Genomic DNA, 24,563 nt, shown 5'->3' with positions numbered 1-24,563 from the left:
GCACGCTGCGATCACGGATGCAGTAGCCGAGCTCGATTATTGTGTATGCCGCGTTCAGCCGAATGTATCATGCTCCTGACTAGAGTCATTCTGAGTGATACCGTCAGGCAGCCAGGGTCAGCCCTAGTTTCATGACTCTGCGCGGCTAGCCAACAGGATGGCCATGTAATGATATGCCTAGTATTGTTCCTGTCGGCTGGTACCGTAAAGGGTAGTGCCGCGTCGACATCTCGCCGACCAGGCATGTTGCTGTGCTGGAAATGGACAATGGCCCTGCTGCCTGATGGTGGGCCACATGGCCAAAGGGCCATAGTTCTACCCATTGTGATTCGCCAGGCTTTACGCTGGATTTCTGATTGGCCTGCAATTCATGACCGAAGGAGTCAAAATCACAACGCTGGGCGGGTCCAAGTCCTCCGAGACTTCGGCACTTCACACAATCCGATCCAGACCATGGGCAGGCAGGGATGATGCCCCCTCCTTCTCTTCCCCCAGAGTGTCCTTATCTAGCACTCATTGAATATATCCTTGCAAGGCGGCCGTGCAAGGGGCTCCCCGATCCCAGGCAAGACGCAAACAATTGACATCTCTGCCGAGCGGCAACCTAGGTGGACAGCGAGTCTCCGGGCGGGGGCGGCCGCGGTGGCGGGGCGCAGACGTCTGGTTCCGCTTTGATACTCGGTAGGGCTCGTTGTAGGAATTGAGGAGATGCTTGGACTGACTGGCCTCGAGCTGCGGCCCAGGGCACGTGGGGTCCTACTGAGGACGTAGTGGCTCAATTCCGCTTCTCGGGGCTACAGCGGTGACGCAAGTCGTGGCCCTTGACGAGCACGCCGTGGTTTCGGTGGACATTGGTGGCTGTGCAGGCGCACCCTCGTGGCGGGATGTGCTGGTGACGATGCCACTGTCGGTGAATCGCCAGCCCCGTAGTTCGTGGGAATGATGTGGAGAGGCCATGGTATGGACACCTGAGAGCGACGCTGGATGCCATGCCTGGTGGTGGTTGTTGACTTGCAGCAGAGAGGGCGCTGATGACGATGCCCGTGAGAGGCAGCTGGGAGGGCGCTACGCTGACCAGGTCACTCCCTGGTATGTAGCAAGGAAGGAAGGCATGACCATGACATGGCCCCTGGCGCCTGCCTGCGCCGTGAGGAAGGAACGGATTGCGCCGACGCCAAGGCACACATTCAGCCCTGTGGAAGGCCCACCGGACGGAGCGCTGGGTCGGGCCACGTCAAGGAGATTTTACGCGGGACAATTCCGAGATGCAGATTGCCTAGAGATGTTGTTTGTGCACAATCAGCGCCCTGGCCGACTTGGAGGCCAGACTTTGTGCACCACCACCACTCGCCGGCCAACTATGTCTTGCCTGGCCGAGGGGGAGGGGCCCTATGGTTCAGTGGCCGCCGCAGAATGACGGCTCTAGCGCAACCCATAGGGCTGATTCCGCCAACTCGCGCCAAGCACCCCCTCCCAACTCTCTTCCTGTGTTTGTTGTCCACGGTCACACAAATTCCACGGTTTCCATCGGCCACTGGCAGGAATCCTTTCAGCAGGCAATAGCCTCTGCCGCCAGAAAGAAAGGCACGATGGTCCATCTGGGCTTGATCCAGGCTTGGTCGCAAATGTCTTACCTTGTTTGGGAGTCACCCATGGCCAAGCCACGGCACGGGAGCCGTTGCCGCCTGCCCGGCCGTGCCCTCAAGTAGCAAGGAACGGGGTTCCTACTCAGTCCCGAGGCGCGGAGGGGCTGGGCGTGAATCGCAACTTGACAATCTAGTGACGGGGGTGTGCCGTCCTGGTCGGGAGCTGCCGCCGCCTGGTCTGGAGTGGCTTGTTTGGCAGTGGGCAACTAGCGATTTCCAGTTCCTGTAGATAGAGTGGGGTGGTGGGGGTATGATTAGCAATGAGCAAACGCTCTCAGGCCTGGGAATATCCTTCCATCCACCACCCAGCAGTCTATCAGTCGAGCAAGCAACAACCTGGCCAAGCCAACGCTGGCATCGCCGTCTCAGTCTTAGACCTCTGCCGGCCACCATCACCGTCCCGCAACAGCTCACATCGCAGCCTCTGCATCCCACCGAGCCTTTGCTGCCGTCGCCGGTGCCGGCGTGCATCTCGACGTCGTGGTGCGCCGGCAGGCAGGTGACTCAATCGCGCGTCCCCAGTTTTCCAGGCTGGCTCAGGACCTTTGGGACAGGACTCGGCACTCTGCCAGCCAGCCAGCAGCGAGGCACTGCTCGTCCGCACGCCCTCTCACCGACCGCAGACCAGGACCCCCGGCCCTTTGCCCACCCCAGCGCCGCGGCGCCCTCGACCCAGGTATGCCATCCCATGGGCCATGATGCTCAACCCACGCTGAGGCTTACTTGCTCCCCTGGGGAGTGTACCTTGCCCGCAATCACGAGACTGAGCTTCCGCCGCCGCCTGCCAGCACTCGCACGCCCCACGCAGAATGCCTGCCCGGCCGATTGGTTCTCAGAGCCTCCACCCCTAGCTTCGAGCTTGCCCACGGCACAGGTGCGCTCTCCCCGTTGTGTCACCTCCCGAGACATGAATCCGACGTCCTCTGTGCTGTGCGGCCCGGCGCTATTCCAGGGCCGCCTAGGCTGCCCTGGCGAGCCGTATACGCCGCCACGGGTAAAGGAGTATAAGGACGGCCTCACCCTCATGTCAGGCAGAAATATCCTTGGACCTCGACCAACACCACCCACCAGATATCTCCCTGCTATACAGTCCTGGCCATCGACCTAGCTCTAGCCTTCCCTCGTTGTCCGTCGTCGTCGTATATTGGCCTCCCTCCTGGCGCTTCTGCCTAGTTGAAACCCTTTGATTGCCCATCCAGCCTGCCACATTCTTCATTCATATTGCCAACCACTACCGAACTCGAATCCGCCGAGAGGCAACCGGCATAGCTGCCAACACCATCGTCTCAACCTCACGAGGACCGCCAGTCGTCTCCGAATCAACTTGCCCAACGGCAACATCGCCATGAGGCTAGGCCCGCTTATACCTTGCGAGCTCTTTGGCCGTGTGCAGATCAGTCCTGTACAACGTGTCATTGAGATCGACAGTGCTTCAAACACCCGCCGCCCCGTCCCTGTGACGGCCAGCGGGGATGTCATCATCTCTGCGGACGCCTTGGCGACAATACAGTCGCAGATGGTCATCGTCATTGCGTGCATGGACGAGGATGTCCAAGTCATCGAAGGTGTCTTGTCTGGGATCCCTCATGACTGCCTCGTCATCATTGTCTCCAACAGCTCCAGATCTCCTGTCGACAATTATGGCGCAGAGGTCGCACTCCTTGAAGAGTTTTGCGCCGTGACACAAAGAGCTGCCATGATCATCCACCAGAAAGACCCTGAGGCCGCCGAGGCATTCCGTCAGGCGGGGATGCCTGAGCTGGTGTCAAGCTCTGGCACCATCCATCCCGGCAAGGGTGAAGCGATGATCATCGGCATGGCTCTGGCGGCCCTGACGAAACGCAAGTATATCGGTTATGTTGATGCCGACAACTTTGTTCCCGGTTCCGTCAACGAGTACTGCAGAGTCTTTGCGGCCGGTCTTTACGCAGCCAAATCCCCCCGCGCCATGGTGCGCATTTCTTGGAACTCAAAGCCAAAGGTGCGAGATGGCCGGCTGTGCTTCGACAAGCGCGGCCGCAGCTCAATAGTCGTCAATGAGTGGTTCAACAAACTCCTCAACGAATACACAGACGATCCCAACTCTGAGCTCATCGTCACCGGCAATGCTGGTGAACACGCCATGACGCTTGAGCTTGGCCTGAAGCTTCGTCTCGCTGGTGGCTTCGCCATTGAGCCCTATGAGCTTCTCAACATCCTCGAGCAATATGGCAAGTCGACATCAAAACCCTCCCCGGCGGCAACCATGCTCCCAGCAAAAGCCGGAGTGCCAATGACTGCCCAGGCCACCCCGGTCGGGCCCCCTGTCCCATCGCTCGCGCGCTCTGATTCAGGCATTGTCCAGGTCCTGCAGATCGAGACGCGAAATCCACACTTCCACGACAGCAGCAAGGGCGAAGGCCATGTCAGGAGGATGCAGATGCAGGGCCTGAATGTCTTGTACCACTCGCCATTGACCCCGAAGGCTCTTCGCGCCGAGCTTGCCAAGTTCATGGAGGACCAGGAAGATCTGCTGAGTGGCGAACGACCGCCTTGTGCGCAGATCTACCCGCCAGTCGGCAACCTGGACTTTGGAGTCTTCTTTGATCTCCTCACATCCAACTCGACGAGTTTCCGTCAATTCCTTCCCGAGTCGATGCCCATGGAGGCATCATTAATAAGTCGACTTTAAAGTTGCTTGGTGGACAAGTGGCCACTCACGTTTCCTTTTCTCTCTCTGTTTCAACAATCTCCTCACAAACTCATTCTTTGGCAGAGGCTTCAATGCTCCTCTGGCCCTGGCACCCTGGGATGGTTGCTGTTTGTTGTTGTTTTGATGCATAGCATGGTTGATGTGGCGCAAACGAGCGAGAGCGGGAGGATGCGGGCGTGTTTCCGTTCTTTTTGGTGTCGACGTCGAGTATATACTCCGCCGGCCTTTTCTTCTCTTCGAATTCTGTTCTAGACCAGCATGCATGGTGTAGCGATGCACCGTTTTTCCTTGCGGGTGGTTGGCGGGTCTTTTGCTGGTCTTTTTCGCGGGCGGGGCAACTGGCGGCTTGCCGTTTTTTTTTTCGACTTGTTAAATACTCCATAATGTATCAGGCTTTCGTCATCATCATTACATTATATACTTTTTCTCCCACCAGAAACAGAATGCGAGCCGTGGCGGTCTATTTATGTGAATGTTTTGCATCCTACGCAGTGGCCGAGAAGGCGTTATCTGCCTAGCCCTTCTGCCTAGGGGAGGATCAGACTGAAGCTCAGATGGTGTTTGTTGGTGACGCGCGTTGGGTTCCGTATGACTCTTTTCCCGCTGGGAAGTTTGAACCGGCGTGATTGCTATCTACTAGGTGATATTGCCCCTGTGCGAATGACAGAGATCCCGCCCCCTGGTCAAGGCTGCAAGGCTGTGCGCACGTGCACACGACAAGGAGGGCGCCGTGAGGTTGCAGGTGGCTGAGTGGATGACTGGACTCTTGTTACTCACTACCAGCACGCGCGCGAGGCTGCGAGGCTGTAGCCTGGCCGCCGTTACTTATACTGGGAGTCAACGGGCCATGTCATGTGCCCAACTTCCCCCCCCAATCTTTGTGCAATTATTCATGATAAGAGTGCACGGGCGCGCGCCAGGTCGAGTCATGTCGGCTTATTGTTGGGTTGGGGTTGTGGAGGCGCCTTAGATGCCTTAGACAGATATGCGTAACCCAATTATTTTGTGTGAAGAGAAAGAAGCTTCGGGTCCCCCTTCACGGCATGTAACTTGCCATGTGATTGCCTGTTGGAATGGGGGAGGCGAGGAGGGTGAAAGACCTCAGACGGCGAGGGGGGGTCAAACGCGGTTTTTCATTACAGAGTTTTACATTTTTTTTGTCAGAATGAGCGTTGAGGATGTTCCACTGGGAGTTGTGAGAATGAAAGAGAGTATATACCAATCTATGATGGCGGCATAGCAGCCCAAAAAAGAAAGGGGAAAAAAGAGAAGAAAAAAAAAGAAGAGCAAGTGCTAGAATTACAACATGAAAACAGAAATTTAACCAAAAAAACAAGGGAATTCCTTTTTATTTTATTTTAATCATTATCAATATTCACCATCACGGGAAGGCGAAAGAATCAAGCAATGACGATGTTTAATGCAAGCATGTGGTGCGAATCTCCGTCGTCGGCGGTCCGCAAAAGTCCAAAAATCCAAAATACGAGACGGGACGGGGAGGGCCCTGCGGCAAGATAGGGATTTTGCAAGTCTTATGATTCCCCCATGGAGTCTACTTGGTGGATAGGAACGTGACTCACGGAAATGAAACCTGGAAAGCATATCAAGAAGATAGGAAGGTTGCGGGCGGATGGATGACTTAGAACCTGGTTGACTTGGCACCGTCGTAATTCGGACCTATCAGATTCGTCCTAATATAGTCTATCTGAATCTGCCGCACGTGTTCGTGTAACCATGCTGAATATGCTACCAAGGATTGGACCTTGGCCTTTCGAGATACCCAGACACTACGAGGGCTGACTGGAAAGCAGGCTCGAGGCATTGCTCGTCCATGAGCTCGCTCACTTACATTAGTAGGCCTCAACGTACAAAGTACTATTTTCTAGCCTTGGACAAATGTCCGAAAGTACCCCTGCATGCAACAGCAATGCACTTTCGAAGCAAGCCAGCTACCGAAACGTGCCCAGCATCCGGGCATGCGAACGAGAGGGTGGTGAGATTCTTCAAACTTGGCAGGGCTTGCCAAGTAGTCAGCGGTGCCTGAGCCCGCGAGGCAGAATCGCCCTCCCGCCACAGCGTCGCAGTCCGGCCCCCAAACGAGGTTCCACAAATACCGCTGCGCTCATGATATCCATGCTCTGCACGAGGAAGGCGCTGGAGTTGATACCAAGGGATGAACAACTTTGACATTGCTGAGGCAGCCCCCTCCCGGCGAGGTTTCAGCCTGGCTCTGTTGCCGTGCGGATCCGAGTGGGGACTCTCTGTCTCCACATTGCCGTTTCCAGACACTTTTCCACATGGTTGGTGACGAGATCCCTGATCCTTGGTCGCACCGTTGGTGCCAGCCCCCCGGTATCACAGCCCAGCGCAACTGCCACAACCATGCCAATGAAACAGCTCGCCGCTCTGTCACACCGGAACTATCTCCTGTGGGCCAGAACAATGCGAATCGCCATTGGAACCCGAGCAGGCGGATTGTGCTTCAATCTTCGGTTCCCCGCGCGCATCCTGCCATGGTGGTGTCTGCTTCCTCTTCGACAAGGCCTGAACACCACTCTCACTACGAACAGGGTCGAGCTTGTCGGTAAACACAAAATGGCAAAAGGACTTTGTATATGAGGCCTCAGGCTCGACCCTGTCGGACTTCGTCCCTAGTGCTGACGGTAAAGGGCGATGCACGCATCGAGCCCTGCAAGCACCCTTGCGAATCTCACAGCGGCCCCCAACACCTAGCCCCACGGCCAGCCATCGCTGCAGGCTTGAGATCGGATTGGAGACAAATTGCAGCTGTCGAGCCCTGTTCTGACATGCAATGCTGCCGCACTTCGCCTCTTCCGACGGCAAGCGACCTCTTCGGTTCGACACCGTAAACAAAATCCTTGTCCCTTCTCACGCGTCCGACACCGAGCCACGTACATGTTTCCAGATGCAGAAGTCGACTCCGTGTCACTGCGAGGTGCTTGTCCATCACAACATTTTCTGCGTCGAGGCAGGTATAGCCGAAGGCACGCGATTGACTATGCTCTCACAGCGATACTGCTTCCCTGGCCGGAAGACAGGATTCTCCGAACACATCTTGAATGTTCTAACAGCACACCCTCAAGCTCCGCCCCACCCAGCAAAGACATTGCTCCAAGTCAGCTCTGCCAGACCCATAGGGTCGGCCTCAAGGCTCTCCGCAAACTTATTGAGTTGATAAGAGAAAGAGTCTGGCGGGAAGTCTATCTCGAAAGAGGCAGGGATCGAGGTGCCGGCGTCGCCGAATATGTCGCTAGCGTCAACATTGACATCATGGCGATATGTACTGGCTTCCGTGGCATCAGTCCCATCCAGGGCAGTCGTTGTTGGCTCGCTGTTGAAGGCCCCGTGAAATATTGTGGTCGAGCTGTCTGTTCCTTCCAGGGTTCTTCCACGTGCTACTTTAGGCGTGGGACACCTTCTGTAATCCTCGGTTTGTGTCATATCAGGATCGCAAGCACCTAAAGTCTTATCATTTATGCTGGCATCCACCCTCGTGTCCCTTGCTGAGATGCGGTGCTTCCGCATTACCGCGCAAAGCGACTCGAAGGATCGACATGCCGTTTCCGAGTGTTCCTTCGCAGTCTCAAGTATAGTCAAAGCTTCCATAATCTCTTGCCGCAGGCGAGCGCGGCTCGAAGACCCGTCACTCGTCTTGGACCGACAAAATTGCACAACGAGCACGACTGCTGCGCGGAAGAGGGCCATAAGCACACAGACAAACTTGTACTGTGCAGTTGCGGAGAGACCAGCAACTTCCACCTCCGCTTCCATCAAGACCGTCTGTCGTGCACAGAGTAAGCAGATATCTCTGGAAGGGGCGTATCGCTTGTCTTTGTTGGCGCGAAGGAACCAAGGGAAATGGAGTGCGGCTCTTTGGGAGATTATGTGATTGTAGATCAGGTGACCCTGTTGACGGAGCTTCGATGCTTGCGTTCTATCGAGGTTGTATGTTTCCATCAGAGCAGGCACAGCTTGTCTGAAATAAGCAGGCAGCTCGTCAAGCATTTGCTGCATTTCAAGGTCGAGCTCGAGAACTGCTTCGTAGGCCGCTTCTTGTAAGTCATTGCCGATTATTGCTGCACGATCCGATATCTTCCGTGTGATTTCGGCAAGGCGAATTCTCTGCAGTGTGTAGGCTTTACAAGTTGGCCATGAGAGAGACTTGGCGGCGGCAGGTCCTCTTGTAGCAAGATCATCATCATCGATGTTCATGGGCTTCTTTACAGCCATATGCCGCGGATTGCAAAGGTATACGTTTCTATCGACGCCGGTGAGTCTCTGGGACATGATCCTTCGGGGGTCCCAAGGAATGTCAGCAACAAGTCAACCGCAGTTTCGTGTCCAAACGGGGTACAAACCAGTCAGTGGCAACAATGTACCACCACACACATCGGCCAGTCTCCTCAAGTACTGGATCCTTGCATTTGCCAGCGTCAACACCGTCTATTTGGTGGAGCCCAAGTTGCCGGGCAAGTAGCATTGCCAAATTCACGTTTGAACGGCAACGCAAGGACAGGCCTTCGGTATCGGCGAGGACAAAGAAAGCGACAATGAGCGCTTGGCAGCCTTCGATTGAGACCTTGGTGACGCGATGAGCAATGTCGATGATGTCCTCCACGTCTCGCACCCAACTCATGGCCTGCTGCCGTGCACTTTGAGGGTCATGGAAACCCACAGTACAAATGTCCTCGGCGATATTGAAGCAGTAGGCACCACTTGCCAATACAGCCAGGACAAGAGCAGCCGGTCCCGGTTGGATAGTTGCTTGGCGTTCGAGGCAAGCATACACACTGCGTACGACGTTGCGGAGAGAAGGTACGTGTATGGTGTGATGAATGTGGTTAATGTGCTGGATGTATCTTTCGACAAGGACATCGGCCTCTGCTGGAGTAGGGAAATGAACTCTTCTAGGACCAGGATGCCCAGAGGAATCAGCTGTGCCGATGTGCCCAAGAGGGCACATTCGAAAGGAAATTCGGTCGAGAGGCCGAGGTACCTGTGTCTCCAATTAGCCAGAATCTCTCCGATTTAGGAGCTTAGAAAGGGACACCAACGGCGCATTCTTGCCCACTGTACAGAGTTTCGAGCCACGCCTCATCACTGTCGAGGTTGTCGAGCGTGGCGGCTGCTGGCGGAGGCCAGGGCGCCTGAGAGACCTCATCAAGGCTCTCGGGCGTGGAGAAATGCGCAGCAGCCGCCGCAGTTGTTACAACAGGGGTTATGGTCGCATCGAGCTTGCCCTTGGAGATGGTGGTCTTGCAGTCAGAGAGCTGTTGCTCGAGGATCTGGATGCGCTCGAGCAGCCGAGCTTCAGTGCTGCTAGTCGCATGGCAAGATGGAGTGCAGTCTGCTGCGACTGGCTGAGGAGCTGGCTGGACGAGGTCGCAGTGAATGTCGCGGGATACACAGTTTGAGCACGGTGCCTCCCTGCTGCATCGCAGCTTCCGCGTGCGGCAGAAGCGACACGACACTGGACGCTGCCGCGGGTGCAAACGCGCGGACGTGGGCGATTTTGGCATGGCGCGTCTCGGCTGGAGGCACGTGCTAAATGCTCTCCGGCAGCACTCGAGTCTAGTAGCTCATGGCGAAGAAGAGGGAATGGAAATGTCAGTTTTGCAAAAGAAGGTTGAAGTGATGGGCAATGCCAGATGGTGGTGGTGTGCCGTGACCAGGGTGCCTTGACTTACAGCTGCAGCCCCGCGGGCTTTCCGCGGACCACGAATCAGGCACAGGGCGCAGCTGCCTTGCAGCAGATCCTTGCATGCGCTGCACCCCAAACACCACTTGAGCAGTCACCTCACTCGCACGTGGCAGCTACCAAAGAAGCACCATTGCACTGCTTGAGATCGCCAGAAGCGGCTTGCATTAATTCTATCTAGTATTATGTCTTCCTCAAGGCGTGAACCCTTTGCCTGTCATTCTGCACTTCTACCAGTCATGCATTCCTGGTCCTCCAAAATGCACACCATCTTTGGCTCCACCAGCAACAGCAAGTCCAAAGAATTGCTTGTTCCTAATACCCATGCCACATGCTCAAGACGCCCGAATGGATGTGTCTTTCATCAGCTCCTATAGATCCATGCGGAACCGCTCACTCTTGCGAATCCTCTCGCCATAAATCCAGAATACAAACGGGACGGGGGTGAACGCGACGGCGATAAAAGCGAGCACCGAGGTGCCCCAGCCCAGCCCCAGAGCATCGTACATCGGCTCGCCAGCCAGCGGCAGGACGGCGCCCAGGATGGAACGCAGTACCGTTGCCGCCGCTGTGCCAGAGGCTGCATACACGGTGAAGGCGTCAATGATGTATGTGGTTGACGGTGTCTGCTTTTGGTCAGCCACACAAACACCCACAGAGTCCCTTGGGCCGCCGGTCGTTCAAAAAAACACTGGGGTGCAGCGTCATGCCAGCGCGCAGGATCACTTACAAAAATGGTCATCATCCCGAATCCGAGAATCGCACTGCCGATAATGGGCAAGATCCAATGAGCGTGGGCTTCTGCAGTCCATCCATACACGAAGAGCCCGGCCGGAACCAAGAATGCACCGACAAACATGGGCGGTAGCCTGAATTCCGCCTTGTGGACGCCACCGTTGCGCTTGGTGAGCGCTGCGACTGTCCGGTCCGAGAAGGCGCCCGTCAATATCAAGCCCAGGAACGAACCCAAGCCCACACCGAGATATGCAAGTCCCACGGAGCCTGTCGAGAAGCCATACTGCCCACCAAAAACACGAGGAAAGGTCGTGAACAAGAGGTAAAGGTAGCCGTAGATCATGGCCATGTTTGCAGATGTCATGAGGACTATGGGCTGGAACAAGAGCATCTTGAGCGGTCGGACAATGGAGAAGGCGAAGAGCTGGCGCGGGCTGCGGCCAGTATCGAGGGCTGAGACCAGGTCCATGTTTCCAGTTTCTTTGCGAAGTCGAGCTGCCTTGCGCTTCAGGATGACCGTCGCGTATGACTCTCGGAGAAAGATGAATCCCAGGATCCAGCCTAGAGCCGCCTGTACGTGACATCAAGCTGTAAGCGGGATGCGATGTTCCAAGACAAGACCTAAACTTACCAAGATCGATATTAACCAGAACACCCATCGCCATCCCCGCGACTCGGCCAGATAGCCACCAGCTGTTTTGTCATCCTTTTCGTTACTACAACTCTCTTCGCCAGAGTCACGCGGAAACAAACTCACCAAGAGGGCCAATGGTCGGGCCAACAAGGGGCCCCATTACCCAGAATGTCATGGCCAGTCCGCGCCGCCGGAGAGGGACAATGTCGGCAATCGAACCAGCCCCGATCGTCAGAGGGCAAGACGATGCAAGACCGGCCAGGAAACGAAACGCAATGAGCGAGCTCATGTTGCCAGCAACTGCGCAAGCGATGCTGAAGACAAGATACAGGGTATTGCAAGCATGGTATAGTGGCAGGCGCCCGTAGAGCTCTGACAAAGGTGCGATGAGTAACGGGCCAAAGACGTAGGCGAGAATGTAAATCGTCGTGACGAGTGTGCCTTCGGTCTTTGGGTCGGCCACGGCAAAGTCCTTGATGATATAAGGGACCGTTGGTGCTGGCACGGTCGAGCTCAAGGGCCTGCGAGCACAGAAATGAGTTAAATCAAGATTGTGGTCTCTACGCATGACCATGAGTAAGGAGTACCAAAACCTACGCCAAGAATGTCAAGTAGCTTACAACCGCCACTGTAGTCCACCGCTTGGACGATGACCAGTTGAGCGGGTTCTCTGGGTCGTCTGGGCCGTCCCACGTAACCAGGTTCGGGTCTTGAGCATTGTTGCTATCTTCACCTGGTCCTTTGGGACTAGTGCGGAGCTGGTCTTCCGGTTCGGGCTGCTTCTCCGGCACTTCATCTTCGTGAGGAGCATGGGCCGTTTCCGAGCCGCTGTCGGAATGCTGCTGCTGGTGCTGCTGCGATTCGACGTCGTGTTGATCGTCGTTGCCGCTGGGCATATTTGCGTCCTCGCTTCGCTGCATGGAGGGCAGAACAATTTGCACTTAGCCTAGACGTCCACGTCCGCGTTTTTGCGAGAAGTCTGTTGACCAGAGCCGTCAACTTACGAAATGGACAGCTTTCCTTTCCGTTTAAAGCCACCACAGATATCCGATGGGGAGGAAAAGACGATAAATGTTGTTTTCAGGACTGATGTGCTCGTCAGGAAGCCTTTGCGTGGCGAGACTGTCGAGGTAAACGGTATCCGATTGGGAATGACACAATGATCAAGTAGTTCGGAAATCCTCAAGAAGTTATTGATTTCCTGAACTCTTTGCGGGAGACCAAAAAGAAAAGTAAGGAACGACAACAAGGGGGACAATTCTATGCCAGCGAATCGAGCTACCTAAGTAAGCACTCCTTTCACTTATCCATCCCTCTCAAAAGGAGAGAAACCCGATATATAAACGCGCCTGCTTGCATGCTTGCATGCCTGCATGCCCGCAACCCGTAGCGCAGAAGCCGCGGAAGCTCCGTGGGTTCCCCACGGATGGCCACCGAAGCTGAGAGGCTGGCAGTGTGGGCAAGAGACTCCACACAAAGTCACTAGGGGCCTGCACTGGGACTAGGAATACCTTAGCTCCCGTGCTATCAGCTTGGAGATCAGCCCTGAGAGGCTCAGGGACGTATAGAGAGGCTGGCCTGGATACCGTTTACCGGGGTGGCCTGTTGTAGCGCGCGACACGAGCGGCAACCAGTGGCCGTATTATCTGGAAACTGTGCAGAGCATCCGCTCTCAAGACATGTCTGCCTCCGCGGACTTTGCGCTGCACATGGACAAAGGCTGTCACCAAGCACCACAGCCAATTGTGCACCGTGTCTGGCCTGCAGTAGCCATAGTTGAGGTTTCATGTGGGCTTGCAGCCACAGATTAAAAGACTGAATTGAATTCTATATTTACAGACAGAATGCCTGTGTGTCACAGTCGGGTCGCCCCTAGGATGGGCAGATTGGTCTGCAACCAAGACTCCTTGGGCCAATTGACACTTATACATAGGAAATAAAGCCTGTGCATGCTTCATGCACAGCATCGCGCCCCACGTCCCGCCTTACACAGCACTATATCCGCCACGGCTTCCGCTGCCCTGCACGGTGTTGAGTGCTCGCCGCAGCCAGTCCTTGAGTAAGTAAGGAACGTCGCGAATGCTGTCGCCGTGGGGGAGCAGGTCCCAGCCCCTTGCACCGTAGCGCGTGTAGTTGAGCCACGAGCCAAAGATGAGATAAGCGGCCGTGCCAAAAAAGACCCTGGATGGTTGGGAAAGATGTCAGCAGTTGTCCCATGCGCTTCCAGGCGCGGTATCAACCATGTAACTTACAAGATAATAAACCATGTGAAGAATCCCCAGCTGTTGTTAGGAGGTGCGCCGCCCTCGTCGCCATTACCCTCACCTGGACTCTCCGGATCCAACGGGTCTGTGGAGCGGCTGGCGCAGGCATACTTGGTCTTCCAGGTCAGCCTCAACACGTCAACATCCGAGTCGCTCTGAGAAGGTCCGTAGCTATCGTAGAGAAGGCTCGCAGCTTCGAGATCACCGAGCTGAAATTCCTTCTTCTTGCCATCGTCGTCGCTGTCGTCGTCCCGTCTCCGCGAGTGCATAATGTCCGCCATCTTTGTGTCGTACTTGTCTTCCGACTCGTACTCGCCCTCGGTGCCCTCGCGCTTCTCGTCGCACACGAACCTAACGACAGCCCTCTGGTCGTGTTTCCTGCCATCCTCAAAAGTGTAGGTGCCGCCGCTCAACGTGACGTGCAGGCCCTCGGCGCCTTCCTCTGCCTCGGGGACAAGAAGCTTAGTCTTGGGCTCAAACTTGTGGCCGCCGACTTCGGCGAGGTCGCCCGCGATGGGAATGACTGCGGAGATGACGTCGACCTTGTTGTCTACCTTGCCGATCAATCTCGAGATGGCGCAGACTACAAAAACGGTAGAAGAAAGGTCAGAATACAAGTCGTCGTGCTGAGCTGTCATGCTCTTTACAGGCACATCCCTCCTGGATTCCCCTGGGAGAACGTACCTCTCGTGCCATCAGGGCATCTCTCCTCCTTGGGTCCATCACCCGACTTGACCAGCGGCTTGCATAGGTCGAGCGTGTATGTCGTGTTATGGAGGGTCGCCCCGGTTGGGTTGCTGACGACCACGGAGTGCGGCCCGCCCAGCTTCTCAAGGTTGTACTGGCGCCCGTCGACGAGGACGCGATTGCACCATGACGTTGAGGCGGCAGCCGCAGCTGGCGTCGCCAGGAGGAAGGAGAGTAACGGCAGAATCATCGTCTCGGGTGACGTGAGAGCGTGTGGCTTCATCACAGATGGAAAAGTCCAGGGGTTTGTCGTGGGTTGAGAACGTCGTTGATTCAATTCTGGTTAACCCCTGCCCGAGTTTCGGAAAACCGGGAAGCTGAGCGACGTGGACGATACGATGGGGATGGATGGCGACTTGTTGTGATTGCGTGAGTCGGCTGGTAGTTCGGGTGGAAAGGAGGCACGGCTGCTTAGAAAGACGACGCGTGATCGGAGTCTCGGCTGCCGTGCAGAATGTCTACGGGCACTCGGAGAAATATAGTGGGCTCGCCGAATGAAAGAAGCGTGAAAGAGGGTGATGAAATGATGAAGCAGCCGAGATGATGCGCTCAGCGGGTTGGTTGCGGGCTAGGGGCAGACTCGTCAAAGGAGAACTCGACTGCAGAGATGAAGCTCATGTGCCTGAAGCGGAAGCCTGTCAAGACGGGTGGGTCGCGTGGGTGCCGTCATCGCACATGTGGGGCATCCTCATGCGACAAGGGGTCAGCTGCGGGTGCGCTCGAGATCATCTAGCCTAGTTCAGTCTGGGAGCGCGCTCACGATGCATGCCAGACATTGCATTCAAACTCCTTCTGCAATTGTTCTCGATTCATAAAAGTGAGCGCAAAGATAAATGGGTATACTACCGCCAGCAATAAGAAGCAACACCCCGGAAAGACGGCAAAACTGCAGGCCAAGAAAAAGAAAAATGCCACCGAGAACCTTACATGAATGCTAATACGTGAAAACGAAACCCAGCAGTCTGTGACCCCGTATACTCGTGCAGTGATTGCCTTGAACGCCTTGCATCGTGCCCTCTCATTAGCCTCCCCGTCAGGTCCGTAGCAGCAGTCACCCAGGCGACCCTCTGCCTCGTACCCCGCCACAGCCGAGCCTCACTCTACATGCCCTGCTGCATCATGCCGCCCATGTTCTGCATCTGGTTCTGTTGCTGTTGCTGCTGCTGAGCCTGCTGCTGTTGAATCATCATCTGCCGCTGGAAGATCTGTTGTTGCAGCATTTCCTTAGCCTTCTGCGAACACTGTCTCTTAAAGTTTTCGTGCACTTCGGCAGGAATTCCCTGCAGCCCGCCGTACTTCTGGGCAAGATTGGGGATGTTCTGCCGATATAGGGCCTGTGATTTTTGCTGAACCTGGATCTGGAGAGCATTCGGTGGCTGCTGCTGCTGCTGCTGTTGTTGTTGTTGTTGTTGCTGTTGTTGCTGCTGCTGCTGCTGCTGCTGAAGTTGCAACTGCTGCAGTGCTGCCATTTGCTGCTGATTCATGCCCCCATTCATTGCCATCATGTTCTGGCCCGCCATCTGCTGACCGCCAGCTTGCGACATCTGAGCTTGCTGCATCGCATGTGCTTGCTGCTGCGCCTGCATGTTGTTCATCTGCTGCTGGTATCGTGCCGCCATCTGTTGCTGCTGCGCCTGTTGCGCTGCGAGCAGATTCATGTTGTTGCCCACATTGCCGTTTTGCATATTGCTGAGCATCTGCTGTCGCTGCAAAAGCTGCAGCATTTGCTGCTGATTCTGCATCTGTGGGTTCTGACCGTTCATCATCCCGGCATTCGCAAGAGCGAGCTGTTGTTGCTGTGCTTGGATGCGGGCTCGCTGCTGCTGAGCCGCCATCTGGGCGGCGTACATGTGCTGTGGCATTCCCTGGCCCATGTTCTGCATGTTCATCATATTGTGGCCCATCTGAGAACCTGCAGCCATCATACCAGGAGGCGGGCTTGCCTGTGACATGCGCGGAGTTGGCATTGGCCGGTTGATGGGCGTGCCGTGAGCCATTTGCGGAGTGGCATTTGGCATGCGCGGCGTGCCTGACGGGTGGCTCTGCTGGCTGCCTCGTGCTGACATACTCGGCGCCATCGCGACACCCATAGGGTGTGCTTGGACGACAGAGGGTGGTCGAGCAGGGCTACCTCCCATGGCAGAATTGGTCTGCTGCATCGGCACATTGCCCACCATGGGGGACGACATGTTTTGTGGTGTGCCTTGTCGTACAACAGGAGAGGAAACGGGAGGCTGCGATACCTGCTGGTTGAACCGATGCGCGGCGGCTTGTCCTGCCATCGCACCATTGGGCACCCCGTTCTGAGCAGGGTGACCGTGCTGGACGGCCATCTGGTTCGCATTTGGTGGCGAGTGGGCGGCTTGGGCCTGTGCTTGAGCATTTTGTGCCACGGCTGCAGCGGCCGCGCGACGTTGTGCAGCTTGCTGGGCCAGTAGCTGGTTCTGTCTCTGTTGTTGCAGTGCCAGTTGCTGCTCCCGCTGTGCCTTCTCCTCGGCGAGACGTTGTTGTTGCTGTTGCAGCAGTGCCGCCGCCTCCTGCTGTTGTTGCGCGGCTTTGGCCTGTTGCAATTTCCGCTCATTCTCTGCTTGCCGTACTTTCTCCTGCTCTCTCTTCTCGGCAAGATCCCTCTTAATATCATTGATAACCTTGAAGCGTGCGAATGATGGGTCGAAGCCGGCGGCACCCGACTGCCCACCGACATCGGCACCATCCGCGGCTCCTTGAGATCCACTGGCTGTGGAGGACAAGCGCTCGTCGTAAGTAAGCATGTACTTCTCCTGATCGGCTGCCAATGCCTCGTCGGCGGCACGCTCTGCCACCGTCCTCTTCCGAGCTTTAGGCTGGGGTTGTTGCTCAAACTGTGACTGCCTCGCCATCTTGTCAAGAAGGGAGATGAGCTCCTCCTTACTCTTCGTTGGCTCCAGATCGAGTGGCGCGGCCGTCGCGAGCAAGATTTGTCCCTCCGCAGCATAAATGTTCCGGCCATCCAGATCCACCTTCCCGCGCTTCTGTTTCTTGTTTGGAGGCGGCATGGAACTCGCTGTAGGAGTCGGCGGAACGGCATTGATAGGGGTCTGAGGTGCGAGTGCGGAAGAATCACCATTTGCCTTGCCATCAGCTCCCCGTGGCATTGAGGCAGTGATCATGAGGTCGGCATGCACGGTCTGAGGTGTAGGGAAGAGCACGACGGTGAATACTCTCGACTTTGCAGGCTGCTTGCTCTTCTGATCATCATTGCTTGAGCTTCCGGAGCTCTTGTCGGCAGCTGCATCCCCTGATGTCACGGGATCATCCTTGTTCGGCGCGGCAGCGTCTGCCGAGCTGGAGCTATCCTTTGGATACGGCACCCATGGAGAAGGTGTAATATACGGATTATGATTATGTATTGAGCAGGACGCCGTAGTTTCTGGCTTCGGGGCTGGTCTTGCAGCGTCCTTGGGTTGGGCTGCTGATTTATGGTCATGGATTTGGACAATCAAACATGCTTCGTAAAATGTGACGCCCCAGTCGTTGAAATATGGTAGTAGGTCGTGTGGAACGGTCTTGGATCTGACATGTTCCAGGAAGATCTTCATCGGTGTCTTGTAGCCGAAAACACCTTCCTGGTTTTCGAACTTGAAGTGCCGGTCGTGAAGATGGACAACCAGAGACGGCGGGCTGCCTCTATATTTCTTGAGGATGTACGCTTGGGTCAGGTCTGGGATGGAAGAGTCAGCATTGAGAACTTGAACCCTGTGACACACTCGGGCGATGCTCACGGTTAACTCGTGGCGACAATGGCGTAGATATCGTTTTGTCTACGCCCTGGCCGCCTTTCGCGGCTGCGGCTTTCGGGCCGCGCGTTACGCTCTGTGAGGTGTCGCGGCGAGCTTTTGATATGCTCGGGCGACTCGCGTTGATTGAGCCATTTGTCGTTGTCCCGTTGGCGGCTTGTTGCTGTGCCTTGACGGTCGCACTCGGCGGCTTCTTGGAGGACATGAGGGGTGACGGAGATGACTTGACTGCATTCGCCCCTCCATTGGTCTGGATGCCTGCAGGCGTTGGCCTCTTCGCCTTCGAAGCAGCGGTCGGCGTTGCTGCAGGAGCAGCGGATGCGACGACTGGAGCCATGGCCCCGGTAAAGGGTGATGGCAAGCCAGGTATCGAGTCGCCACTAGGCTACGCTGGCGAAATGCAGAGGATTGAGCAACTATTGTGGGCTTCGTGACATTGAAAAGAGGTCGACTCGAGAGCGAAATATAAGTATGCGATGGTCGCGGGGTGGATAGGATGTTGATGTTGTCGAGATGGATGGCTTGAGTGACGTCGGCTGGCGCAATCGCGCACAGCGAGCTTGGCGCACCGTGGCGCGCTACCGTGAACAATCAGGTTGGTGACCCATCCAGTGGGATAGCGGAGCGAGTGCCGGATTCGCGCGACCTATGCGATGCGAATATGAGGTGTCGATGAATGATATCGGGGCCTTGGTCGTGCGGTCTTCGCGTGGGGGATGACCCTGTTCGGCGCGCGTGCAGTCGGTTGTCGTTCGAGATCACGCACGGGGTTGCGCCAACTGGGCAAGGATCGGTCAGAGCTGAGCCTCAGTGCGCGGCAAGGAGACGCAGGTGGGTCTGGGGATTTGTGGCGTCAACAGCCCAAGGCTGTGGGTGCACCGCCACATCCTCCATGGACCCCCGCGCATCCACGCGCTGCACGCGCTCCAGAGTTGGGCGATTGACAGAAATGCATCCACATGTTGGAGGAGAAGGTCGACGATGGCTTTCAAACCTTCTGCTTAGCAATGCTTCGTGGGAATCACGACAGGTCTTTCGAGCCTGCATAGAGCCCTGTGCCATTGGAGATGTGCTCAATCGCCCTTTACTTGATGAAACATTCCCACTCTAGATGGTCCCTGATGTGCATCGCATGATACGCTCGCTGAACAAGACACGGCCTGAAGACATTGAGTATCGGAAGACAGGCAACAAGACCATGTTGCATTGAGGCACTGCCTATAAACAAGGGGCCTATGTACGTACGCTATATACCAAAGCAGTCATCACTACGAACCCGCCCAAGATTGCCCCTGCGCCTGCTACAAGCATTCATCATTCCGCGTCCTGCCTATTCCTTGCCCTGGACCCGGCGAGCCCAGTCGTCGCCGACGCGCAGGCTGTCCACTACCACCACACCACGACCGCGTCCAACCCTATCCTCGCGGTGCCACCACACTTCTTTCTTCTTCTTCTCGGGGCGTTCTGCCTCCGATTCACTGTCCGCAAGCCCGCCGTGACCACCATCAGCGCCTACTACCAGAATCACATCATGTCTGAGCCACGTCTGCAACTGCGTAATCAGGCCGCCGTCGGGCCCAGAAAGAGATTCCTGGAGGTAGACTACCGATGGCTGGAGGTGCCGGAGGATGTGAGTATAGCCATTCGCTGTGGTGAAAGGCAGTACCATCGACTCCTTCTCAACGAGTGCCAAAGCTTGTGCGTAGACAGCATTGAATGAAGGATCGACGTTTGTGGAAGAGAGGCTGGGAAGAGTCAGTACAATGTAGCAATCTTGCAACGCCGCCAGGACAACTTACAGTGGGCTCTTGCCCTCGCTCGCAGGGGTCTTGACCTGGTCGGCGCCAATGTTGGAGAAAGACGAGCTCAGTGAGGGCGGGGGGAGGGTGCCTGCCGGACCAGAAAGCTCGTTCTCCTTCAGACTCGGCGAGTAGATCAATACGAAAAGCTTGATCTTTGTAAAGTCTGTGTTTGTGGGAATGTGAGAGAGCACCGACTACGGATACCATGTCAGCATGATTCATATGGCGAACTACACGGATTCGTGACGTCGTCTTGCACTTACGGCATGCTCGTGGAAGCCATCCGTGTCGAGGTCATCCAGGTTGGCATCGGCAGAAACAATGATTGCGACTGTCTTGCGACGCTTGCTTGGATCCTTGGAGGTGGAAGACTTGGTCTTCTGGTTCTCCACCTCCTCCGACCACGTCTCGTGGTCCGCATATGCGTTCTTGTCGTCCTCTCTGATAGAGGCAAGGGCGCTTCCGACGGCTGCGCCCACACCCGCCATACCAGCCGCGACTGTCCTGCTGGCATTGGACAGGAATTGTTGCGGGCTTGGGGTACGGCGGAGGGCGCCCGACATCTGCGCACCCCATCCGGTAGCAACAGCAGCGGACTCGGCGTGGGCTTCAGTCACCCCATACGTCGGGTTACCGTCTCGGGTTGCAGCGCGCGCACCTGCAGCAGCCTTCTCTCGGTTTGCGCCATAGGCCGGGTTGTCGCCATAGTCGGCAGTGTTGTAGTCAAAGTCGGCAGCATTGGCTGCGTGCTCTTCCTCTTCATCATCTTCATTGCGCTGACTCCAGGCCCAGGCGGCGAGACCGACGGTCGCGATTGTGACAGTCGCGACGAGCGGGACCCAATGGGTCCAGACGCCCCGTCGGCGGGATCTTGAGTCCGATGACATTTAGGCGGGTGAGACCATGGCAGGAATGCGCGCTGGGTGGGCGGGCGAGAAGGCAGTTCGCGTGGGAATGCCCAAGTGCTGGCCGTTGATGCGGATGGATGGCGTGTGGGATTCGTTCTCGTTGACAGCAAGGACCTTTCCGCGAGTGTCTAGAACAGGAGAGGATGTGTCGCAAGATGCTGTCGCAGGTCTGCTGAAATTGGAGGCTGGGGAGCGTAGCTCACCTCTGTAGTAAACACCCTGCTGCGGGCAGCGCGGTTGGCCGGCCGGCCCAAGATGCGGCTGTGGGGTCCTCGGGGGCTGGGTGAACGTGGAGCCCCTTGACCTGGGCAGTCAATCAACAAAGCCCCCCCTGCCCAGTCGTCGTTAGCCCGCCAGCCGAGGCACGATTGGTTGGCTGGGAGAGCGGGCCTTGCCCCGCAATGGCTAGCGCCAACGCGTCCAGGCAACGTTTGCAATTGCAGGTGAATTCACGAAATGCGACCGTGCTTATGTAAGAGAGACTTATCGATTGCAAGCCTGAGATTGTGCCCCTCCATGACCATTTGCGTGGGATGCATTGTGACGCGGGACTGAATGGGCAGTCGTAGGTGTGACTCCTCGCGGTTCGTGACCCATTAAATTTTGATGTTCTGTAGTCTCAGAAATCACAGGCACCTCTTTTAACTCGGCACCCTCGAGCCCTGTCGTTGGCTTCTTGCCGTGGCCATACAGACACATCACCAGTCAGACATTCGGGTCGTTTACCAGAAGCCAGTCAACGGGGCAAGGTCCCAGCAGTCTGCACAATGCCACATGCCGTGTCCATGCCTGCGACGGGCCTGCAGGCCATCATCCTCTGCGGGCCTGGATCGTCCTTCCCAACGTTCACAGCAAACCCTGATGAGCACCCCAAAGCTCTTCTTCCGGTCGCCAACCGGCCCATGGTCTGGTATCCCATCGATTTCTGCTACCGGATGGGCATCACCAGTGAGAAGACCCTAACCCACCGGACATTTGCTCGGGGTGACTAGAAAGCGCTCCTCTGACTGTCATGCTAGATACCACAATAATATGTCCTCCCTCTGCGGAGAAAGCCATCTCCACGGCTCTGAACACCAATCCCTTCCTCACAAGCCTGCCACATCCGCGTCCTGATCTTTTGGCACCCAAGGAACTGGACCAGAACACTGGCACAGCCGAGATTTTGAGGCTCCCAGAGGTCAGAGAGCTCATCACATCAGACTTTGTCATTCTCCCTTGTGACCTTGTTTGTGAGCTCGGAGGCGACAAACTACTGCAAGCTTGGATGGTGCAGGCGTCCTCGCTCTCGGATCCTCTTTCCGATGACCCGTCTTCGACTCGCAGTGGGGGCTTGGGAGTATGGTACGACACAAAAGCTGGGACACCCGTCAAGGGCGAAGAGACGGATTTCGTAGCAACCACGCCACTTCCGAAGCGGACAACACCTGTCCCGAAAGACTCATTCCTCTCTCATCTCTCGAGTGTTGCGCTGTCTATGCCAACGGACTCCTTGAAAGATCTGATGGAGGAAAAGACTGGCCTGCCAATTCGCCATGGGCTTCTGCGCAAGCATCCCAAGTTGCAGATGCTGACCTCTTACCGCGATGCCCATATCTATATCCTACCAAGATGGATCATGGACTTCGTCCAGCAGAACGAACGGCTGGAGAGCATCGGCGAGGATGTCATCGGCTGGTGGGCCAAAGCAACGTGGCAGGACGGCCTGTCCAAGAAGCTTGGGTTGGCAAGTGTGCTTGGAGGTCACGCAACTACCGGTGTTCGAAGTCCCGCCTCTCCGTCGCGGATGAACGAGTCTATGGAGCAGTCTCCCGACATAGGCCCCAGCGATAGGCAGGTCGAGATCCCCAAGATGCTGGCTTACGTCCATCCAAGTAGTGCCTCGGGGCCCCTCATCCGGCGCGTGGACACAGCACAACTCTTGCTGTCCGTCTCCTTGCAGATTGCGAAGCTGCCGTCCCTAGAGGAGACCGGGCCGGACAACGCTTCGCCATTTGCTCATGCTAAGAAGGTGGCCTATCCAGAAGGCGTGAAGCCTCGTACAACGATAACTAGGCAAGACTCGTTGGTTGCCGACAACGTCATGGTGGAAGAAAAGACGTCCATCAAGGAGTGTGTCATTGGAGCCAACTGCCAGATCAAAGAAGGCGCAAAGTTATTCCAATGTGTTTTGATGGATGGCGTTACCGTTGGAAAAGGCTGCAAACTGACACGCTGCATTCTGGGCAAGAGAAGTGAGATTGGCGAAGGGTCGACGTTGACAGAGTGTGAGGTTCAGGAGAACCTCCTCGTTGAGGCAAAGAGTAAGTTGTTTCCCACCCCTTCCGAAAACAAATCAGGAAAGCTCACGAATAGCAGCCGAGGACAAGGACATGAAGTTCATGAGCTCATCCGGCCTAGAGGCCAGCGAGCAGGAGATCGAGGCTTCGATGGCAGAACAAGACGCCGAGGACGGAGAACAAGAAAATACCACTTCCGACTTGTAGCCTACGCGACCCAGCTCGATGTCAGCCTCCACGGCGTGGGTGGAAATGCCAACAGCAACAATATCCCAGCATGCGCACATTACGCGGAATACAGGCGCAATGGCAATAGTTGCCTTTTTAGAATCTGTATCTAGGTCTCGCTCTAAGCATTTAGGCTTTCAATCACAGAAATCAGCCGGACGATAGGGCATTATTCATCAGCTGTGCCTGATGTGCGTTACTGAGAACCTATTACTTGCAATATTCTGCTCATGGCGATGTACATTCATCGCCTCGAGTTTTCCTCAATGAGCCAGGATAAGAAACCTGTAGCGCGAGCCCGAGAGTTGACGCTACTGAGAGAAATGCGCGATAGGACAGCGAAAGCGAGAATAATACCACGCTTGTCTTCCAAGTCGAAGTTCATACAATGCGCTCAATTGACGAGCCATTCGGGGTTTCCGGCGCTGGGCGTGATTACGATCTGAAGACAATATCATGTACGATTTCTTCAATCGCTGCACCGTTCCGATTGGCGACGTGACTTGAGATCAAGGTTAATGCTGAATTCATACAAGTGCTCTTCATCATCTCAACGAGTAGTAGAATATTGAGAAAATTCATATAGAGCATTTCACCCGTCGTGATGCTATAACTTCTCTTTTCCGATACTTGTCGGGTCATTATCATTTAGACCTTGCGTGGTTCTGTTCTCGTCTATTTGATGTATACCCGAAGAGCCGAATCAGAGCAATCAAAGTTGGCAGTCTGCCATATCCAGAATTTGACGGATTAAAACACAGTTCAGTCACCATTGCAAGTGTTTCCAGCTGCCTTCCAAATTATTCTTGAGTCTCAATTTACATAGGACTTGTGTTTTCCAAGGAGAATCTTGGAATTGCTCACCAGTCACCATTTCAAATTCTCGGTCACATCACCAACACTGGGTCTAGAAATATCAGAAACCACATGCTCTCAAAGGTTCACGGTGACCAGGTTCAAAAGTCAGCAGTCCAAGGCAGAGTGTACGCTTTTTTCATGCACATATTCTTGTTAACTCCATACGTATCTTGAACAGTACTTGCGCCACACTGCCCAAGAATAAACTTGATTTATGACATGCTCAGCGGCACATCAAAAGCGTCGAATGGTCTGTGGGGAGTCTGCCTTTGCCA

At 55.6% G+C, this 24,563-nt stretch overlaps 9 protein-coding genes across 9 annotated transcripts; 2 read left to right on the top strand and 7 right to left on the bottom strand.

Moving 5' to 3' along the window:
* Positions 1-394: 394 nt before the first annotated feature.
* On the bottom strand, positions 395-1,256 carry B0I36DRAFT_309573 (uncharacterized protein). Its single transcript, XM_046152150.1, has one exon. The coding sequence runs from the start codon at positions 989-991 to the stop codon at positions 776-778; it is 216 nt and encodes a 71-aa protein (XP_046017955.1). The 5' UTR covers positions 992-1,256; the 3' UTR covers positions 395-775.
* Positions 1,257-1,925: 669 nt separating this feature from the next.
* On the bottom strand, positions 1,926-2,623 carry B0I36DRAFT_309572 (uncharacterized protein). The gene is made up of 2 exons (XM_046152149.1): positions 2,386-2,623; positions 1,926-2,322 (listed from the first exon to the last, which is right to left on the bottom strand). The coding sequence occupies exons 1-2, from the start codon at positions 2,553-2,555 to the stop codon at positions 2,151-2,153; spliced, it is 342 nt and encodes a 113-aa protein (XP_046017954.1). The 5' UTR covers positions 2,556-2,623; the 3' UTR covers positions 1,926-2,150.
* B0I36DRAFT_309571 (putative mannosyl-3-phosphoglycerate synthase) lies at positions 2,624-4,777 on the top strand. Its single transcript, XM_046152148.1, has one exon. It carries the CDS (start codon positions 2,992-2,994, stop codon positions 4,315-4,317), a length of 1,326 nt encoding a protein of 441 aa, XP_046017953.1. The 5' UTR covers positions 2,624-2,991; the 3' UTR covers positions 4,318-4,777.
* A 2,545-nt stretch (positions 4,778-7,322) lies between these two features.
* On the bottom strand, positions 7,323-9,981 carry B0I36DRAFT_3200 (uncharacterized protein). Its single transcript, XM_046153489.1, has 3 exons — positions 9,414-9,981; positions 8,718-9,355; positions 7,323-8,650 (listed from the first exon to the last, which is right to left on the bottom strand). The coding sequence occupies exons 1-3, from the start codon at positions 9,876-9,878 to the stop codon at positions 7,438-7,440; spliced, it is 2,316 nt and encodes a 771-aa protein (XP_046017952.1). The 5' UTR covers positions 9,879-9,981; the 3' UTR covers positions 7,323-7,437.
* A 214-nt stretch (positions 9,982-10,195) lies between these two features.
* Positions 10,196-12,570, bottom strand: B0I36DRAFT_3182 (major facilitator superfamily domain-containing protein). The gene is made up of 6 exons (XM_046153258.1): positions 12,431-12,570; positions 12,024-12,340; positions 11,550-11,947; positions 11,424-11,485; positions 10,788-11,363; positions 10,196-10,683 (listed from the first exon to the last, which is right to left on the bottom strand). Exons 2-6 carry the CDS (start codon positions 12,320-12,322, stop codon positions 10,429-10,431), a joined length of 1,590 nt encoding a protein of 529 aa, XP_046017951.1. The 5' UTR covers positions 12,323-12,340; positions 12,431-12,570; the 3' UTR covers positions 10,196-10,428.
* Positions 12,571-13,411: 841 nt separating this feature from the next.
* On the bottom strand, positions 13,412-14,627 carry B0I36DRAFT_357276 (autophagy-related protein 27; the record flags this gene model as incomplete). The annotated part of the gene is made up of 3 exons (XM_046157776.1): positions 13,412-13,607; positions 13,679-14,273; positions 14,375-14,627. The coding sequence occupies 3 exons, from the start codon at positions 14,625-14,627 to the stop codon at positions 13,412-13,414; spliced, it is 1,044 nt and encodes a 347-aa protein (XP_046017950.1).
* A 910-nt stretch (positions 14,628-15,537) lies between these two features.
* B0I36DRAFT_357275 (Spt20 family-domain-containing protein) lies at positions 15,538-18,550 on the bottom strand (the record flags this gene model as incomplete). Its single annotated transcript, XM_046157775.1, has 2 exons — positions 15,538-18,137; positions 18,199-18,550. 2 exons carry the CDS (start codon positions 18,548-18,550, stop codon positions 15,538-15,540), a joined length of 2,952 nt encoding a protein of 983 aa, XP_046017949.1.
* Positions 18,551-19,163: 613 nt separating this feature from the next.
* B0I36DRAFT_309562 (uncharacterized protein) lies at positions 19,164-21,167 on the bottom strand. The gene is made up of 3 exons (XM_046152147.1): positions 20,279-21,167; positions 20,013-20,209; positions 19,164-19,958 (listed from the first exon to the last, which is right to left on the bottom strand). The coding sequence occupies exons 1-3, from the start codon at positions 20,900-20,902 to the stop codon at positions 19,544-19,546; spliced, it is 1,236 nt and encodes a 411-aa protein (XP_046017948.1). The 5' UTR covers positions 20,903-21,167; the 3' UTR covers positions 19,164-19,543.
* Positions 21,168-21,690: 523 nt separating this feature from the next.
* On the top strand, positions 21,691-23,409 carry B0I36DRAFT_235667 (nucleotide-diphospho-sugar transferase; the record flags this gene model as incomplete). The annotated part of the gene is made up of 3 exons (XM_046149415.1): positions 21,691-21,871; positions 21,943-23,226; positions 23,282-23,409. The coding sequence occupies 3 exons, from the start codon at positions 21,691-21,693 to the stop codon at positions 23,407-23,409; spliced, it is 1,593 nt and encodes a 530-aa protein (XP_046017947.1).
* Between the last annotated feature and the right edge of the window lie 1,154 nt (positions 23,410-24,563).

The sequence above is a fragment of the Microdochium trichocladiopsis genome (genome assembly GCF_020744255.1).
Source record: "Microdochium trichocladiopsis strain MPI-CAGE-CH-0230 chromosome Unknown B0I36scaffold_1, whole genome shotgun sequence".
NCBI lineage: Eukaryota > Fungi > Ascomycota > Sordariomycetes > Xylariales > Microdochiaceae > Microdochium > Microdochium trichocladiopsis.
The sequence above is the reverse complement of the archived record's forward strand: the minus strand, read 5'-3'. Positions and strand labels throughout refer to the sequence as shown.

Coding starts and splice junctions, on each gene's coding strand:
- B0I36DRAFT_309573 (XM_046152150.1), bottom strand. CDS start 991: ATGGCATCCAGCGTCGCTCTCAGGTGTCCATACCATGGCCTCTCCACA.
- B0I36DRAFT_309572 (XM_046152149.1), bottom strand. CDS start 2,555: ATGTCTCGGGAGGTGACACAACGGGGAGAGCGCACCTGTGCCGTGGGC. Junction 2,323..2,385: donor GTGATTGCGGGCAAGGTACA/CTCCCCAGGGGA, acceptor GGGATGGCATAC/CTGGGTCGAGGGCGCCGCGG.
- B0I36DRAFT_309571 (XM_046152148.1), top strand. CDS start 2,992: ATGAGGCTAGGCCCGCTTATACCTTGCGAGCTCTTTGGCCGTGTGCAG.
- B0I36DRAFT_3200 (XM_046153489.1), bottom strand. CDS start 9,878: ATGCCAAAATCGCCCACGTCCGCGCGTTTGCACCCGCGGCAGCGTCCA. Junction 9,356..9,413: donor ACAGTGGGCAAGAATGCGCC/GTTGGTGTCCCT, acceptor TTGGAGACACAG/GTACCTCGGCCTCTCGACCG. Junction 8,651..8,717: donor TACATTGTTGCCACTGACTG/GTTTGTACCCCG, acceptor GGACCCCCGAAG/GATCATGTCCCAGAGACTCA.
- B0I36DRAFT_3182 (XM_046153258.1), bottom strand. CDS start 12,322: ATGCCCAGCGGCAACGACGATCAACACGACGTCGAATCGCAGCAGCAC. Junction 11,948..12,023: donor AGCTACTTGACATTCTTGGC/GTAGGTTTTGGT, acceptor CTGTGCTCGCAG/GCCCTTGAGCTCGACCGTGC. Junction 10,684..10,787: donor TCGGGATGATGACCATTTTT/GTAAGTGATCCT, acceptor GACCAAAAGCAG/ACACCGTCAACCACATACAT.
- B0I36DRAFT_309562 (XM_046152147.1), bottom strand. CDS start 20,902: ATGTCATCGGACTCAAGATCCCGCCGACGGGGCGTCTGGACCCATTGG. Junction 20,210..20,278: donor ATGGCTTCCACGAGCATGCC/GTAAGTGCAAGA, acceptor TGGTATCCGTAG/TCGGTGCTCTCTCACATTCC. Junction 19,959..20,012: donor AGCGAGGGCAAGAGCCCACT/GTAAGTTGTCCT, acceptor GACTCTTCCCAG/CCTCTCTTCCACAAACGTCG.